The sequence below is a fragment of the Brassica napus genome, unplaced genomic scaffold (genome assembly GCF_020379485.1).
Source record: "Brassica napus cultivar Da-Ae unplaced genomic scaffold, Da-Ae ScsIHWf_77;HRSCAF=142, whole genome shotgun sequence".
NCBI classification, from domain to species: Eukaryota; Viridiplantae; Streptophyta; class Magnoliopsida; order Brassicales; family Brassicaceae; genus Brassica; species Brassica napus.
In genome coordinates, this window is record NW_026016825.1 from 1 (window position 1) to 13,526 (window position 13,526).

At 35.4% G+C, this 13,526-nt stretch overlaps 3 protein-coding genes and 1 pseudogene across 4 annotated transcripts; 2 read left to right on the top strand and 2 right to left on the bottom strand.

Moving 5' to 3' along the window:
- Nucleotides 1–1,715: 1,715 nt before the first annotated feature.
- Nucleotides 1,716–2,398, top strand: BNAC07G46450D. Its single transcript, XM_013850610.3, has one exon. The coding sequence runs from the start codon at nucleotides 1,954–1,956 to the stop codon at nucleotides 2,212–2,214; it is 261 nt and encodes an 86-aa protein (XP_013706064.1). The 5' UTR covers nucleotides 1,716–1,953; the 3' UTR covers nucleotides 2,215–2,398.
- Nucleotides 2,399–2,900: 502 nt separating this feature from the next.
- LOC125605580 lies at nucleotides 2,901–3,902 on the top strand (annotated as a pseudogene). Its single transcript, XR_007337033.1, has 3 exons — nucleotides 2,901–3,318; nucleotides 3,399–3,500; nucleotides 3,601–3,902. The product of XR_007337033.1 is annotated as an uncharacterized LOC125605580 (transcript).
- Nucleotides 3,903–5,148: 1,246 nt separating this feature from the next.
- LOC106407641 (cytochrome P450 81D11-like) lies at nucleotides 5,149–7,775 on the bottom strand. Its single transcript, XM_013848516.3, has 3 exons — nucleotides 7,069–7,775; nucleotides 6,275–6,658; nucleotides 5,149–5,948 (listed from the first exon to the last, which is right to left on the bottom strand). Exons 1-3 carry the CDS (start codon nucleotides 7,636–7,638, stop codon nucleotides 5,337–5,339), a joined length of 1,566 nt encoding a protein of 521 aa, XP_013703970.1. The 5' UTR covers nucleotides 7,639–7,775; the 3' UTR covers nucleotides 5,149–5,336.
- A 2,377-nt stretch (nucleotides 7,776–10,152) lies between these two features.
- LOC125605581 (cytochrome P450 81D11-like) lies at nucleotides 10,153–13,416 on the bottom strand. The gene is made up of 3 exons (XM_048775255.1): nucleotides 12,717–13,416; nucleotides 10,930–11,304; nucleotides 10,153–10,846 (listed from the first exon to the last, which is right to left on the bottom strand). Exons 1-3 carry the CDS (start codon nucleotides 13,215–13,217, stop codon nucleotides 10,244–10,246), a joined length of 1,479 nt encoding a protein of 492 aa, XP_048631212.1. The 5' UTR covers nucleotides 13,218–13,416; the 3' UTR covers nucleotides 10,153–10,243.
- Between the last annotated feature and the right edge of the window lie 110 nt (nucleotides 13,417–13,526).

Genomic DNA, 13,526 nt, shown 5'->3' on the forward strand with positions numbered 1-13,526 from the left:
TAAATTTTTAAGATACATGAAAAGAAACATAGTTTAGTCCTTTCAAAATAAAATAGGTATAAGATCGCTTTTCGCTTTTCAATCAAAACAGAAGAAAAGAAAAGACTCCATAGCCACCGATCTCCCTCCGTTTGGGCCGTACTTTCCTCACCGTCGCTACTTGAGGGAGGATCTGCTCCTCCTCTTTAGTTTGAGCTAAATCTTGTTTAATTTCGTCTTGTGTTTTTAAGTTCTTTTTGTGAATCGGATCATGATTCATTGTTTTAAGTCTCCGGGGATGCGCCTTCTTCCTCGGTGGTCGTCCGCTATGTCTCTCGGGAAGCGATGGTTCTTTCAGCATCGGTTTTGCAGGCTTTTGTCTCCGGGAGGGGATGGCTTCTCTAGCATCTCGATCGCCGGCTTTGTGTCTCCGGGAAGGGATGGCTTCTCTAGCATCTCGATCGGCGGCTTTGTGTCTTCGGGAAGGGATGGCTTCTCTAGCATCTCGATCCCGGCTTTTTCTCAGTAGATCTACCACCCAGAGCGCTTCAGTTGTTCTTCTTCTTGCCTCTCTTTCTAAGTCTCAGAAGACTTTTCTCCTCCACTCGGTTGTATGTGGCGTTTGAAACTATCTTGAATTGATTATTATGAACGATTTAGGCGGTTGTTAGCTTTGTGGGTCTCGTAGATCCTTCAGTTTGTTTGGTTCATTGGCTCGAGCTTTGAGTATAATGTTCAGGTGGAACAGAGAGTATCCGGTTAGTCTATGCCGTCGACGTTGATCCGTAGAATCGTCGTGATAGCTCCGGAGGTTTCGATTACGACACGGGTTACTGTCCCGTGTTGGTAATGAGTTTTTTTTGGGCTTTAGGTCCAAGTTTGGCTTTGCAAGTGATCGGTTTGTCTTTGTGCTTTTTATTTATGGTTGTTGTAGTCTCGGACTGATTTTTATTTGGGCTTTCGATCCATATAAAATTCTAGACGACAAAAAAAAAGTAATGGTATACGTTTTCTTGCCTAACTCCACTAACAAGCTAACAATATTATACTTACCAACTACTACTTGATTTTAATTTGATTCAGAGAGATTGACTCATGGAATCTGTTTATGCTAATCAGTTTAACAACCCCTAACTTATTCATTATTATTGATATCGAAACAAATCCCACAAGTTAATATTCTATTAGCCTAATTTATTTTCACATCTTAAGGCAGTAAAATTTTACAAACGCAAATTATAGAAGAAAAAAATCTTAAAGCAACAAAATAAAGAACAACATAAGAAGCTAATAGTTTATTTTGGGAACAAAATCAAGCCATGATAGTTTTTATAAAGAAAACCCAAGCTATAATAGTTTCACCTACTAAGTTAGTAATTTGTAATTTCTTTTACATATAAAATTAGCTAGCTGGTCAATAAAAAATTAGCACTTTTCGAAAGGTTAGAGCATGACTAACCACGGTTTTTAGTCGGGGTTCTTAACTTATGATTTGACATTTTCTTTTTTACACTTTTCAACTAAGAAACGGCTCTTATATCTCTTATTTAAGAGACAGTTCTTAACTTTTCTTAGTTAAAATCTAAGAAAAACTAAGAACCATTTTTTAGCTGAAGGTAAGAATCCTAATTAAAAAAAATGGGGTTAATGATGGTCTTGGAGACCGTCCTTTTAAACTAACTCGCCTGCACCATCCCCTTATATCGGGTGTCTAATTCTACATCGTATTCCCTTTTTATATTGTCTAACCAATTACAAACAAAATGTGATAAGTATTATTTAATTTTACTATCGAAACTCGTATCTTCCTTCCTCTCCATCCTTTTTCATCTTACCTTTGAATCTATTCATACTTGTATATAAAGCTTTACTTCCTCCTCTGCTACTCCTTTTCTATCAATAACCAAAACACATTCATTGTTTTAAACTCTAAACCCTACACTCCAAACATCTGAGCTACCACCAAAAACAAAAATGAGACCCTTTGGTTTGATCTTTACGGTCATGTTCTTGGTCTCAGCCTTTTCGGAATCAAGAACCGCCGATTGCAGAGTTCTCCTTGGTGGTTCATGGGAGGATATAGGTCAATCTAAGAATCACGGAGTTGATTTGCGAAGTAAAGAATTGTTAGGGGTCGTGATACGTGGTTATAAAAGGCTACGATCGATCTCTTCAGCTGGAGAGAGGATGCACACAATGGCTTCAGGACCGAGCAGGAGAGGTGCTGGTCACTAAAAGACTGTTAACCCATGCACTTACATTATGTCTATAAATCAATATTGCTTAGCTCAGGTTATAGTAAATAGTTTTCAGTTGTTATAGGTTATTATATTTATTTAGTCGTGAAAGATCAACGTAAAGTTTAGAGAGGAAATATTCTTTGATCATACAATAGTTGGTTCCTTCTAATAAAAATCACGTGCCAATAAATTGATAATTTTGTTTTGATTGAATTTAGAATAGTTTGAGATCCACGTTAACCGTGTAAATTCGAGATGAATCAGTTTTTTTCCATTATGGTGCATTACAAATGAAACAACCACAACACTCATCAAAAGCGTTAACAGCAAAACTACTATCTCAAAAAGAATACAATGTTATTTCATGCTATACTACTACATAGTAGTTAGAAATTGGATTAATATCGGTCGCAACTTCCATGATTGATAAGATGCAAACATATATTTTGTGTTCGAAGCTTTGGCCTTTGGGTATTAAAAGGGACATTTTGTTTTGTTGTCCTTCTATGGAGCCGGAAATGTAGAAGCTATAAGCTTCATATGCACTGTTCGGAATAAGGCCCAATTAGGACGATTATTACAAAGCTAGTCGAATTTATCTACGATGACAGTTTTTTCTTAAAAAATATTTATTATTACTAAATTGCTTTGGAAAATTGACAAAAAGTTTGAATAAATAATTCTCTTTAACCAAAAATATATAGATATCAAGTTTTGTTAATTTGGAACGGTAATGAGAAAATTAATCAAAAAGCCCATTTAAAGGCCCATTCAAATTTTCTCTTTTTACACACCAGCGAGCATTTTCTACCATATGATTCATATCTCTTTTGCTGGTTTTTGTTGTAAACTTACAAGCAAAAGACAGAGAAGGCGACGATGAGTACGATGAAGCCAAGCCGGAGCGACGAAGTATCCGACCCAGATCAGCAGATCAAGAACTCTAACGAGATCAGAGCTGGTTTCGATTCCTTGGCACCTAAGCGACCCACTAAACCACCCGAGCGAGCCAGCACCTCTCGGATCTTTCTCTACTTCCGACCAAACCACAGACCACCCGGAGGCTGACAAGTTCCAAAATCTCCAGTCACAAACTCATGTTCGGTTTCTCTAACTCACTCTTTTTTTTTCTTCATGTAAACTTATCGTCATAATTGAGATTGTGGTTGAAAAATTCAGGGTAATATTCTGCATGGAGGAGGTTCAGCTGCTGTTCAAGATGAGTTCTTAGAGACAGAGTATTACACGAATCTCACCTCCATTGATAAGCAACATCACACGGTTCTCATTTTATCTCCCTCTCTCTCTCTTTATAATTCATAATCTCAGCTGAAGATATTTAACTTTATAGTAAAATGTGGCTTTGTTTCTCTGGAACTAGACGGGAAGTGGGTTTATCAATGTGGTGAAGGAAGATAGCGGTGAAGAGGCCGTTCCAGCCGCCGCTGCACTCGACGACGACGGAGGAGAAAAGGCGGTTTACAAAAGCAACCCGGCGACGAACGACTGGATTCCTGCCGCGGAGGAAGACCTCACTTCCGAGTTTTCATCTAAACCGAACCGAAGCGAGAGTTCTTGAATAATATCTTTAACAATGTTTCTTACCTTCTTCCAGATGTTGTGTGTTTCCTGATATTATTGTAATAAAATTTGAAATCAGAGAATTATATGTTTTGCCAGTAATTTGAAAACAATAAAATTCAATAGGGATAAGAAGAAGATCCCAACTCTCAAATTAATATCCATGATGAGATAAACTTTCTGTGGACTGTATTAGATATAGAGCAAACGCATACATCAAACGACATCATCTTGCTACAATAATGTCCACACTGGTCTCTCCGGCCTTAACGACGTAGGATGGATACACCACTTGGATTATGTATAGTCCACAAAATAACCAACACGTACGATTGTATCACGTGGAACATCGAACCCACCAATGAAACAATTAGAAGATGAGAAATGAGGAGCTATAAGTCTTAGTGTCTCGGTCACAACATTTTTTAATAAGTAGTGATGATTATGATGGTGAACGGTGATTCCATTCAAGTATCAATGTTTTATCTCGTTGAGACTAGTATTTGTGGATGATTCAATAGACTTGACATTGCCCATTCCACGGTTAAGACCAATGTATCTGTGACTCCTATTAGCATCATCTCATAATAAAATCCAATAATGAAAATGGGACCGTTGTTGTGTGACATAAACGAGAGTATGGGACTAATATTAATTTTCCCCCTCATTTCTTTTGTTTGGTTTAAATGTATTTGTCGTCGTTCCCTGGTTTCTAGTTATTTCCAGCTGGGGTTGGAGATAACAATCAAGATTAGTGATCGGTGTTAACATCAGTATAGTAACTTACTCCCGGAAAACCTCTGTCCAGCCATCATTCTTTTATCACGTTTGAGGTGAAACCCGTTAATAACGGTCGAACTCCACCTTAATAAACGATGTTCTTGTTATGGTTTGATCACGAGTACACATTTTATTTTCTAGATTTGAATATATTGATGTAAAATGAAAGAATAAGAATCGTTATAAATTCTTCTACCTACTAAATCGGGCAATTTTATTTTAACCTAGATATCCATTAATGGTATCAACGAAATTAACTAGTACAGAGCTGAATACACAATATTTCACCCAATGCTAGAAATGTCTTAATTCCATGGCATCAATGGTTTGTACTTTTCTGCTTTATCGCTAGAATCGGTCTATTGGATATATACCACTAGATTTAATCAAGGGCTCCCTTTAATCAAATCATATCTTCTTAGAAAATCCTCAAAAAATATTTCTAAGTCTATATTTTAGAGGTTTATATCAGGAGACATAAATTTGGACTTATGTATATATAGATGTGATCTTGTACATATCACAAACCCATAAACAGAAGTCCAAATTTATATGTTTAAATTTTCAAAATTGACTAAAATTGCAAAAATGTAGCTATAACTAAAAAATGACGTCAATAAACCATATTACAACTCTCAACCAACACATATATATATACTCATCATAGACGCTTATTAAACTAAACTTGTTGAACCACACAATACTTTAATTCCAAAATTCTTAATAAACCATCAATATGGGGTTCTACACAAACAATTACATAGACTGTGTCATTTTACGGGTAACGACACGTGACTTGCACTTGGCTCGCAATGGAATAGCTTTAGGCATAGTGAGCCCTTTGTCTTCCATCATGTCCACAAGTTCTTCACCAACTCTCTCCCACTCGAAACACTGAATTAAACACCCAAGAGCCAGGCTCACTAGACGCTTCCCAAGCTCAACTCCAGGACAAGCTCGTCGTCCCATCCCAAACGGCATTAGCTTTTGAGCCTCTCCTTCTTTCTCGAACCTCTCCGGCTTGAACCTCTCTGCCTCTTCCCATACACCAGGATCTCTATGCATAGCCCACACGTTTGTTAACAACATTGTGCCACGTGGCATATCGTATCCCGCCACTTTACAATCATCCGATGAATAATGTGGGAGGAGTAGAGGAACCGGTGGGTACAAACGCAATGTTTCAGACACGATGTACTGGAGATAAGGGAGATTTTCAATGTCTGATTCGTCAATTAACCGGTCTGAACCAATTTTATCATCTATTTCTGCTCTTGCTTTCTCAAGTATCTTTGGATGGTTCAACAAATTGGACAATGCCCATTCTAGAGTTATTGAGGATGTGTCTGTCCCCGCAATTACCAGAGACTGTATATGCATATTAAATAGTTAGTAAACTCTCATTGTATACATAGTATACTATATATAAATTAGTTAATAGTCCAGTTTTATGAAGTGTCATTTTGTCATTTCACACAAATTGACAAAATAATTGAAACGAATATATATTTTTAATAACTACAATTATTTAACTAATGCTTGTGTTTAATATAAATAAAATTATTATAAAATTCAATGGATTTTGTAATTAATATTTAATTTTAATTAGAAGAAATTGTGTTGGAATTCTAAAGTAACTCTATTTGTGTAACCAAAAATGTCAAAAATGATGCTCAAAGGGACGATATACTTACGATTATGATTCCTTTGATGATGATATCAGTATAATACTCGGGTTGGGTTTCTTGGAGGGAAAGCAAGTGATCGATCAAGGTTTGACCCCTTTCTTTCTCTGCACGTTTCTCATCAACCAGTTTTTGCAAGAATCCATCGAACCGTTTACCCAAAAGTTTGGCCCGTTTTTCAACATCTGTGACCCAACGTATGATGGGAAGATAGTCAGCTAGATTTCCAGCACCAGCGCCGGCCACCGCCTCCGATATAAGTTCCCTCACAACTTTGGCCTCGTCATTGTCTTCTGTGCCACTACCGAAATATCGTTTTCCGGCTACCATCCTGATGATATTGTTGAAAGCCAAGTTGGCTAATAATGATTTCATCTCCACTTCAGCAAACCCCTGTGAGGCGTATACCGATAAAAAAAATTCAAGTTAATAAATTTTAATTGATACAAAATTATGTATATGTAGTATACTACTCGAGCTACATTATCTTCAGTTTTCAAATTTATTACATATTGTGTTCACATTTCCCTTGTTATTCAAAATTGTATTTAGTTATATGAAGTGACGACTAATAGAGAAAATATATGTTTTTTTTTGGCAACCTTAAATAATAGAGAAACCTTGATAGAACACATTAATAACTAGTCACACGGAGATGGAGTAAATAATATATATACGTATTTGTATTAATATTTTTTGAGCAATTGCATTGATGCTACTTAAACAACGGCGCAAATCGTAAGCCTTGATTTGCTATACTGCAAAGAACAAAAATAATTGATAAATATATAGAAATGTCTTACGTGTAAAGAGTTTCTCGACAGGTGTGATATGAGCCGTCGGATCTCGTCTTTACGGATAGACATGAAGGTGTTGACCCTATGAGAAGAGAATATCTCGACGGCGGCGACGCGGCGGAGGTTTCTCCAGTGGTCGCCGTAAGGAGCTGCAATCATGATGGTGGAGTCGTAGGCGACGTGTTTCCCCATGATGAGCTCGGGACGGCTCGCTAGAACGACATCGTTTCTTGTGAAGCATTCTTCCGCTACAGAATGCGAGGAGACGACGTAGACGAGGCGGTTTCCTAGGCGGAGGTGGAAGATAGGAGTATCTCCTAGTGATTGAGAGAGGGAGAGGAGTGTTCGCTGGACAGGGTGCTTGAGGAGATAGAGGTGGCCGATAAACGGTAAAGAGTAAGCAGGTGAAGGAGGAAGATTCAGTTTCCGAGTCGAGTTTTTGAACAAGAATTTGATTGAGATCAAGATAAGCAGAAAAGATAGAAGTAAGATTGGGTTGAAGTCCATCTTTTCTTTTGTTTGTTGCTTAACTGTTTTGGATCTGTCTTTGTTTGTGTGTGGGAGATTGAACCACATGTGTACTCTTTGGTCTTGAAATAGGGTCTAAATAATGGTTGAAGCAATATTATTTTTTTTGTTCTTACAACCGATCAATTGACAGCTTTAGCCGTATATAACAAAATAATACATGTGGTTGATGGAAAGTGTTCTTTTCTGAGAAAGGGATTCGTGTGGTTTTTCCGGTTATTGTTACAGACTTGAAGAGGCAAATTTGGTTATGTATTAGTGAAGGATCATATAATTAGTTGAAAGAAAGATTTTCTGATGATGATAGGCGAGACTAGGGAAAAATGCACATATATATGGGGACATAACTAATTTTTTCTCCGTTATAATTTAAACAGTAGTATGCATTTAATGCGTGTTTCTTGGAGTGCAGATGATTAATCCGGATTTTTAGAATAAGTTTCTTAACTTCCGGTAATAACTCTACTCTAAACACTCCGAATTGATTATCGTCTTATAGTTGATTTAACTATTTTCAAATTGAGTTTATTTTGAGCCTTTGCTCACCCTTGGAGGGGAGCAAAGATAAGCTAGCAATACGTATTACATCAAAGTATGGGTCCAATTAGTCGAATTGTCAATTGTCAATCGTGACCAGTTAGTTTCTTTTGGACTTTTTGGATCTCTCTCGATGCGTATCTCCATCTGTGGCCCACTTTTGATATACAATGTACGGATGGTTTCACACCCTCTTCATTCTCAACACCCTTACTTCCCTTTTTAACATTCCACGTCGTCTTTTCTTTCTTCCACCTCGTTTATTTAACACCCATTTCATTTTAAACATCTACAATAATTTATTTTAAAATCATCAACACCCTACCCAACAACTTTTTATTCAGATTATTTTGTTTTTCTTACAATATAATAATTACATATTAATAATTAATTTAAAACTAAAATAACATAACCTTTAATAATATTTATTTTAAATTATTATATTTAGCTGTCTTTTAAATCATACAAAATAAATGTTAATAAAATAATTAAAATTAAGAACCTAATTTTATTTTTAAAAATACAAAAATTAATATTATTAAAACAATTAAAATTAAGAAACTTTAAATACACACGATACAAACACATATTATTAAGAAATTTTAAACATACATGATACAACACACACAAAATAAAAATAGATAACTTAATTAGTACAATAAACTCTTAAAGCGCAAACGATAAAACTTTTAAAACACACACATAAATTTTAAATTATTTTAACCATGAAACATTTCAAATTTTGCCCATATGTGTTTGACTAGATCTGATTGCAATTCATGATGTATATTTGAATCACGTAATTCAGATCTAGCACGCACATGCTGTCTGTTCCATATTTAATCCATCCACTAAGTATGACCAAATTTGATCGGTCGTCCACTTAGGGCTTCTACGGCGTGCTTGAGCTGAATCATCTGCATTTGCATCTGGAATGGGTTCACTAACACCGGTCATGCTACCAAGAGCTATTTGGGTAGAAAATTCGGGAAATTCAGCTGCTCTCAGAACATTTTCTTCACCCGTTGGAGTAGAAGAAACATGAGGTGTTTGAGAAAAATATTGCATCATCGATCCATAATTTGGAGGATAATTCGGGACAGATGATGGCATGAAGAAATTTGGTGAGAAACCATAATTTGACAAATTTTGGGGTTGGTTGGAAGTTTGGTTCTGAAATTGATAATTGTTGGGATTTTGGAAATTTAAGGGAAAACTAGAAAAGTTTTGAGTGTTAAAAGGATTATTATTGGCATCCATTTAACAAAAAAGAAGGTTTAAAATACTAAAATAGTTGATTATAATGAAAAATGATGTTTTTTTTTTCTATGTCAAAATGAAGTGAGAGTGGTCTCTATCTATAGAAGAAAACAAATCTTGAATTTTGATATAATTTTTATTTTTTTCAAAAAAGTTTTATTATATAAAAATTGCGTTTGAATTATTTGGTGAAAAAAAATTAAAAGTAATCTGCACAGTCAATCAGAAGAAAGTATTTAAATCTTATACAGATTTAAAAAAAAAAGGAAATCTTAATACTCTGTGTGCGGGTACGCACATTCCAAATGTTCTAGCCAACCATTTTGTGACAAGTGGCAAAGCGGACCCCAATTTTATTTTTTTCAACTGTTGAAACTTTACAACAGATGAGTATACCACGTAGATAACAACATTCTTCAACATCCTCATTGCATCACTTTCAATAGTTGATAAAGTGTTTCAACATCCCCATTGTGGGTGGTCTTACTTGTTATTTGTTTTGCTTGATATTATATAAATATTTTTAAATTATTTGTTGTAACTAAATATTAATGTAAAATATAATATGTCAATGAAAAACGATAAATAGCAAAAATATTTCCAAGATCGTCTGAAAGTTCCTTATGAGAATATTTAAATATAATTTTCATATTCTCTAATTTTATTACTATTTTGAATATAAAAACTAATGGGGAACTATTAATAATAGTGCTTCTATGACGTTTATTTAGACCCATCCTATTTAGCCGGTACTAAGCAAGACTGTAAAGTTTAAAATATTCACATAAAAAGTTGTTATTCAAACACACATTTTTTTTTAAAAACAACAACAAAGGTGTATCTTATAAGACCAGCATTATATCAGTTTAGCAACAATGGGACGTGCTTTGCACATGGTTCTCAACGGCACTAGTTTAGGCAATGTGGCTCCTTTGTCTTCGGTCATGTCCACAAGTTCATCACCGACCCTTTCCCACTCGAAGCACTGAACCAAAGTTCCAAGAACCAGACTCACTAACCGTTGAGCAAGTCCAGCTCCAGGACAAGCTCTTCGTCCCATCCCAAATGGCAATAGCTTATCTGCCTCTCCTGCTTTGTCAAATCTTTCTGGCTTGAACATCTCCGCATCTTCCCATAAAGTTGGATTTCTTTGCATAGCCCACACGTTAGTCAACACCATCGTACCACGTGAGACATCATATCCCGCCACTTTACAATCATTCGACGACAAATGAGGTAGTAGTAGCGGAACCGCAGGATACAAACGTAATGTTTCCGACACAATGTTTTGGAGATAAGGAAGGTTCACAATGTCCGGCTCGTCTACTAACCGGTCAAAACCGATTTTGTCATCAATTTCATTTCTGGCCTTTCTAAGTACTTCTGGATAGTTCAACAGATTTGACATAGCCCATTCTAGTGTCACCGCTGTGGTATCTGTCCCTCCAATTGTTAGACTCTGCGTATATTGATTATTATCAAACATTATGTATACATTGTGTCTATATATATAGTTTGCCTATTGATTAATAGTAAACTTACGAGTATGAGTCCTTTGATGATGTCATCCGTATAGTAATCAGGTTGGGTTTCTTGGAGAGAAAGCAAGCGATCGATCATAGTTTGACCTTTTTCTTTATCTGCACGTTTCTCGTCGACAATTCTTTGTAAAAACGTATCAAACCTATTCCCCAAATCCTTGATTCGCTTTTCATAATTGGTGAACCAACGTACAACCGAAAGATAATCAGCTGGGTTCCCTGCACCGGAGCTGATCACCACCTCGGCCACAAGTTGCCTCACAAACTTAGCTTCGTCGTTTTCTTCACCGTAGTATCGCTTCCCGGCCAGCATTCTGATGATGTTGTTGGATGCCAAATTTCCTAATAATGATTTCATCTCCACCTCCACAAATCCCTATGAATACCATTAAAACGTTAATCGGAAACTTAAAAGATAAACATTGTGTTATACTATGTTATTCTTTTATGCTTGCGTTAACATGTTTGAAACGATTTAACAAAACAAATAGTGGTTATGTTTTATTTATACCGTGAACTATACTATATAGGTGATGCACTGTATAAATATACTATAATACGTATATAGTAATGAGACTTTCGAAAATAAATAGCTAAGTATTATTTGATCATGAAAAAAGGTAAGTATTATATATACACGCAACGCAAGACTTGGAAAAACTTTTATTTATTTTAGAAAAAAACTTGAAGATAAACATTGTATTAATTTCAGAAAAAAACTTGAAGATAAACATTGTATTAATTTCAGAAAAAAACTTGAAGATAAACATTGTATTATACTAAACTATTCTTTGATGCTTGCTTTTTAACATGTTTGAAACGATTTAACAAAAAAATAGTGGTTATGATTTATTTATACCGTGAACTATATACTATATAGGTGATGCACTGTATAAATATACTATAATATGTATATAGTGATGAGACTTTCGAAAATAAATAGCTAAGTATTATTTGATCATAAGAAAAAGCTAAGTATTATATATACACGCAACGCAATACTTGAAAAAACTTTTATTTATTTTAGAAAAAGGAACTAGTCACTTGGATAAAATAAATAATTTTGGTTGAAATTCATGGATTTAAATATACGTATTACGTGTTGACAAAAATAAAATATATGTATTATGTTATCACTTATCTAGGCCTGGGACGGATCGGGTATCCGAACAATTTTAAGATATTCGGATCCGGATCCTTATCCGGCGGATCCGTAATTTTACTATCTTTATCCGGATCTGGAGCACGCGGATATCCGGGTGTCGGATATCCTTCTAAAAATTATAATATCCGGCGGATATCCGGATCCGAATTTGAATCCTTAAAATAAATAATAAATAATATTAATATATATAAAATATTAACAATAATTTAAAAATAAAAAAGATATATAATGTTTTTAATTATTTCTATGTATAATATTACAAAATTTACATAAAATTTATATATAGTATAAAAATGAAAATTTATTAAATAAAATTAGTTTATATATATAGATATTACTATTTTTGAAATAATTATTAATAAAATTTACGTATGCGAATATCCAAACTAAAAAATCAAGATATCCGGATCCGGATCCGGCTTTGACGAATCTAACATTTTACTATCCGGATTCGACATCTCCATCCGGATCAGATCTCAGATCGAATCCGTATCTCGGATCGAATCCAGATCTCGGATAAAATTCTCGGGCCTACTCATCACTAAAGGTTGTCTCAGGAGAAATAAAAATATTATCACTAATCAGTAAAGTATAAAAATTAATATAGAAAGAGGAAGTCGTACGTGGAAGGAGTCTCGAGAAAGACGTGAGATGAGCCGTCGGATCTCGTCCTTACGGATATACAAAAACGAATTAAGTCTCTGAGTCGAGAGTAGCTCTACGGCGGCGATGCGGCGGAGATTCCTCCAGTGATCACCGTAAGGTGCCGAGAGTAAATGAGTGGCGTCGTAGCCGACGTGTTTGCTGACGATGAACTTGGGACGGTTCGCGAGAACAACGTCGTTCTCGGTGAAACATTCTTCGGCTATGGAACGTGAGGTGACGACATAAACAAGACGGTTTCCGAGGCGTAGGTGGAAGATCGGAGCATTTCCTATGGATTTGGAGAGAGTAAGGAACCATCGGTGGAGTGGGGTCTTGAAGAGGTGGAGGTGGCCAAGCACCGGTAAGGATATTGCCGGAGACGGTGGAAGTTTTAGTTTTCGGTTGGATCTTGTGAGCAAGAATCTGGTGGAGATAAGGAGAAAGAGAGAAGAGAGAATTAAAATTTGGAAGAGGTCCATTTTTGTTTGTTTGTTGGTTTGTTCTTCTTTTCTCAAGACTTTCTTTTGTATTTGGTGTCTTGATTCTTGAACATGACAAACGTGGTGTGGTCATCTGTTCACGTCAACCAAGAAAAACCATATAATATGAAATTACTAGTGGTTTTCCGGGGCGGGTTTGTATGTTTTATTTTTAATGATTTTAAAATTAATTTTATGGTCTTAATAAATAAATTATTTTTAAATATGTGAAGATGAAAATATGTTGAAATAGAATGGTATTTTTTTTGATTCATTTGATAGTGGTTAGTAATAGTAGTGTATTATTTT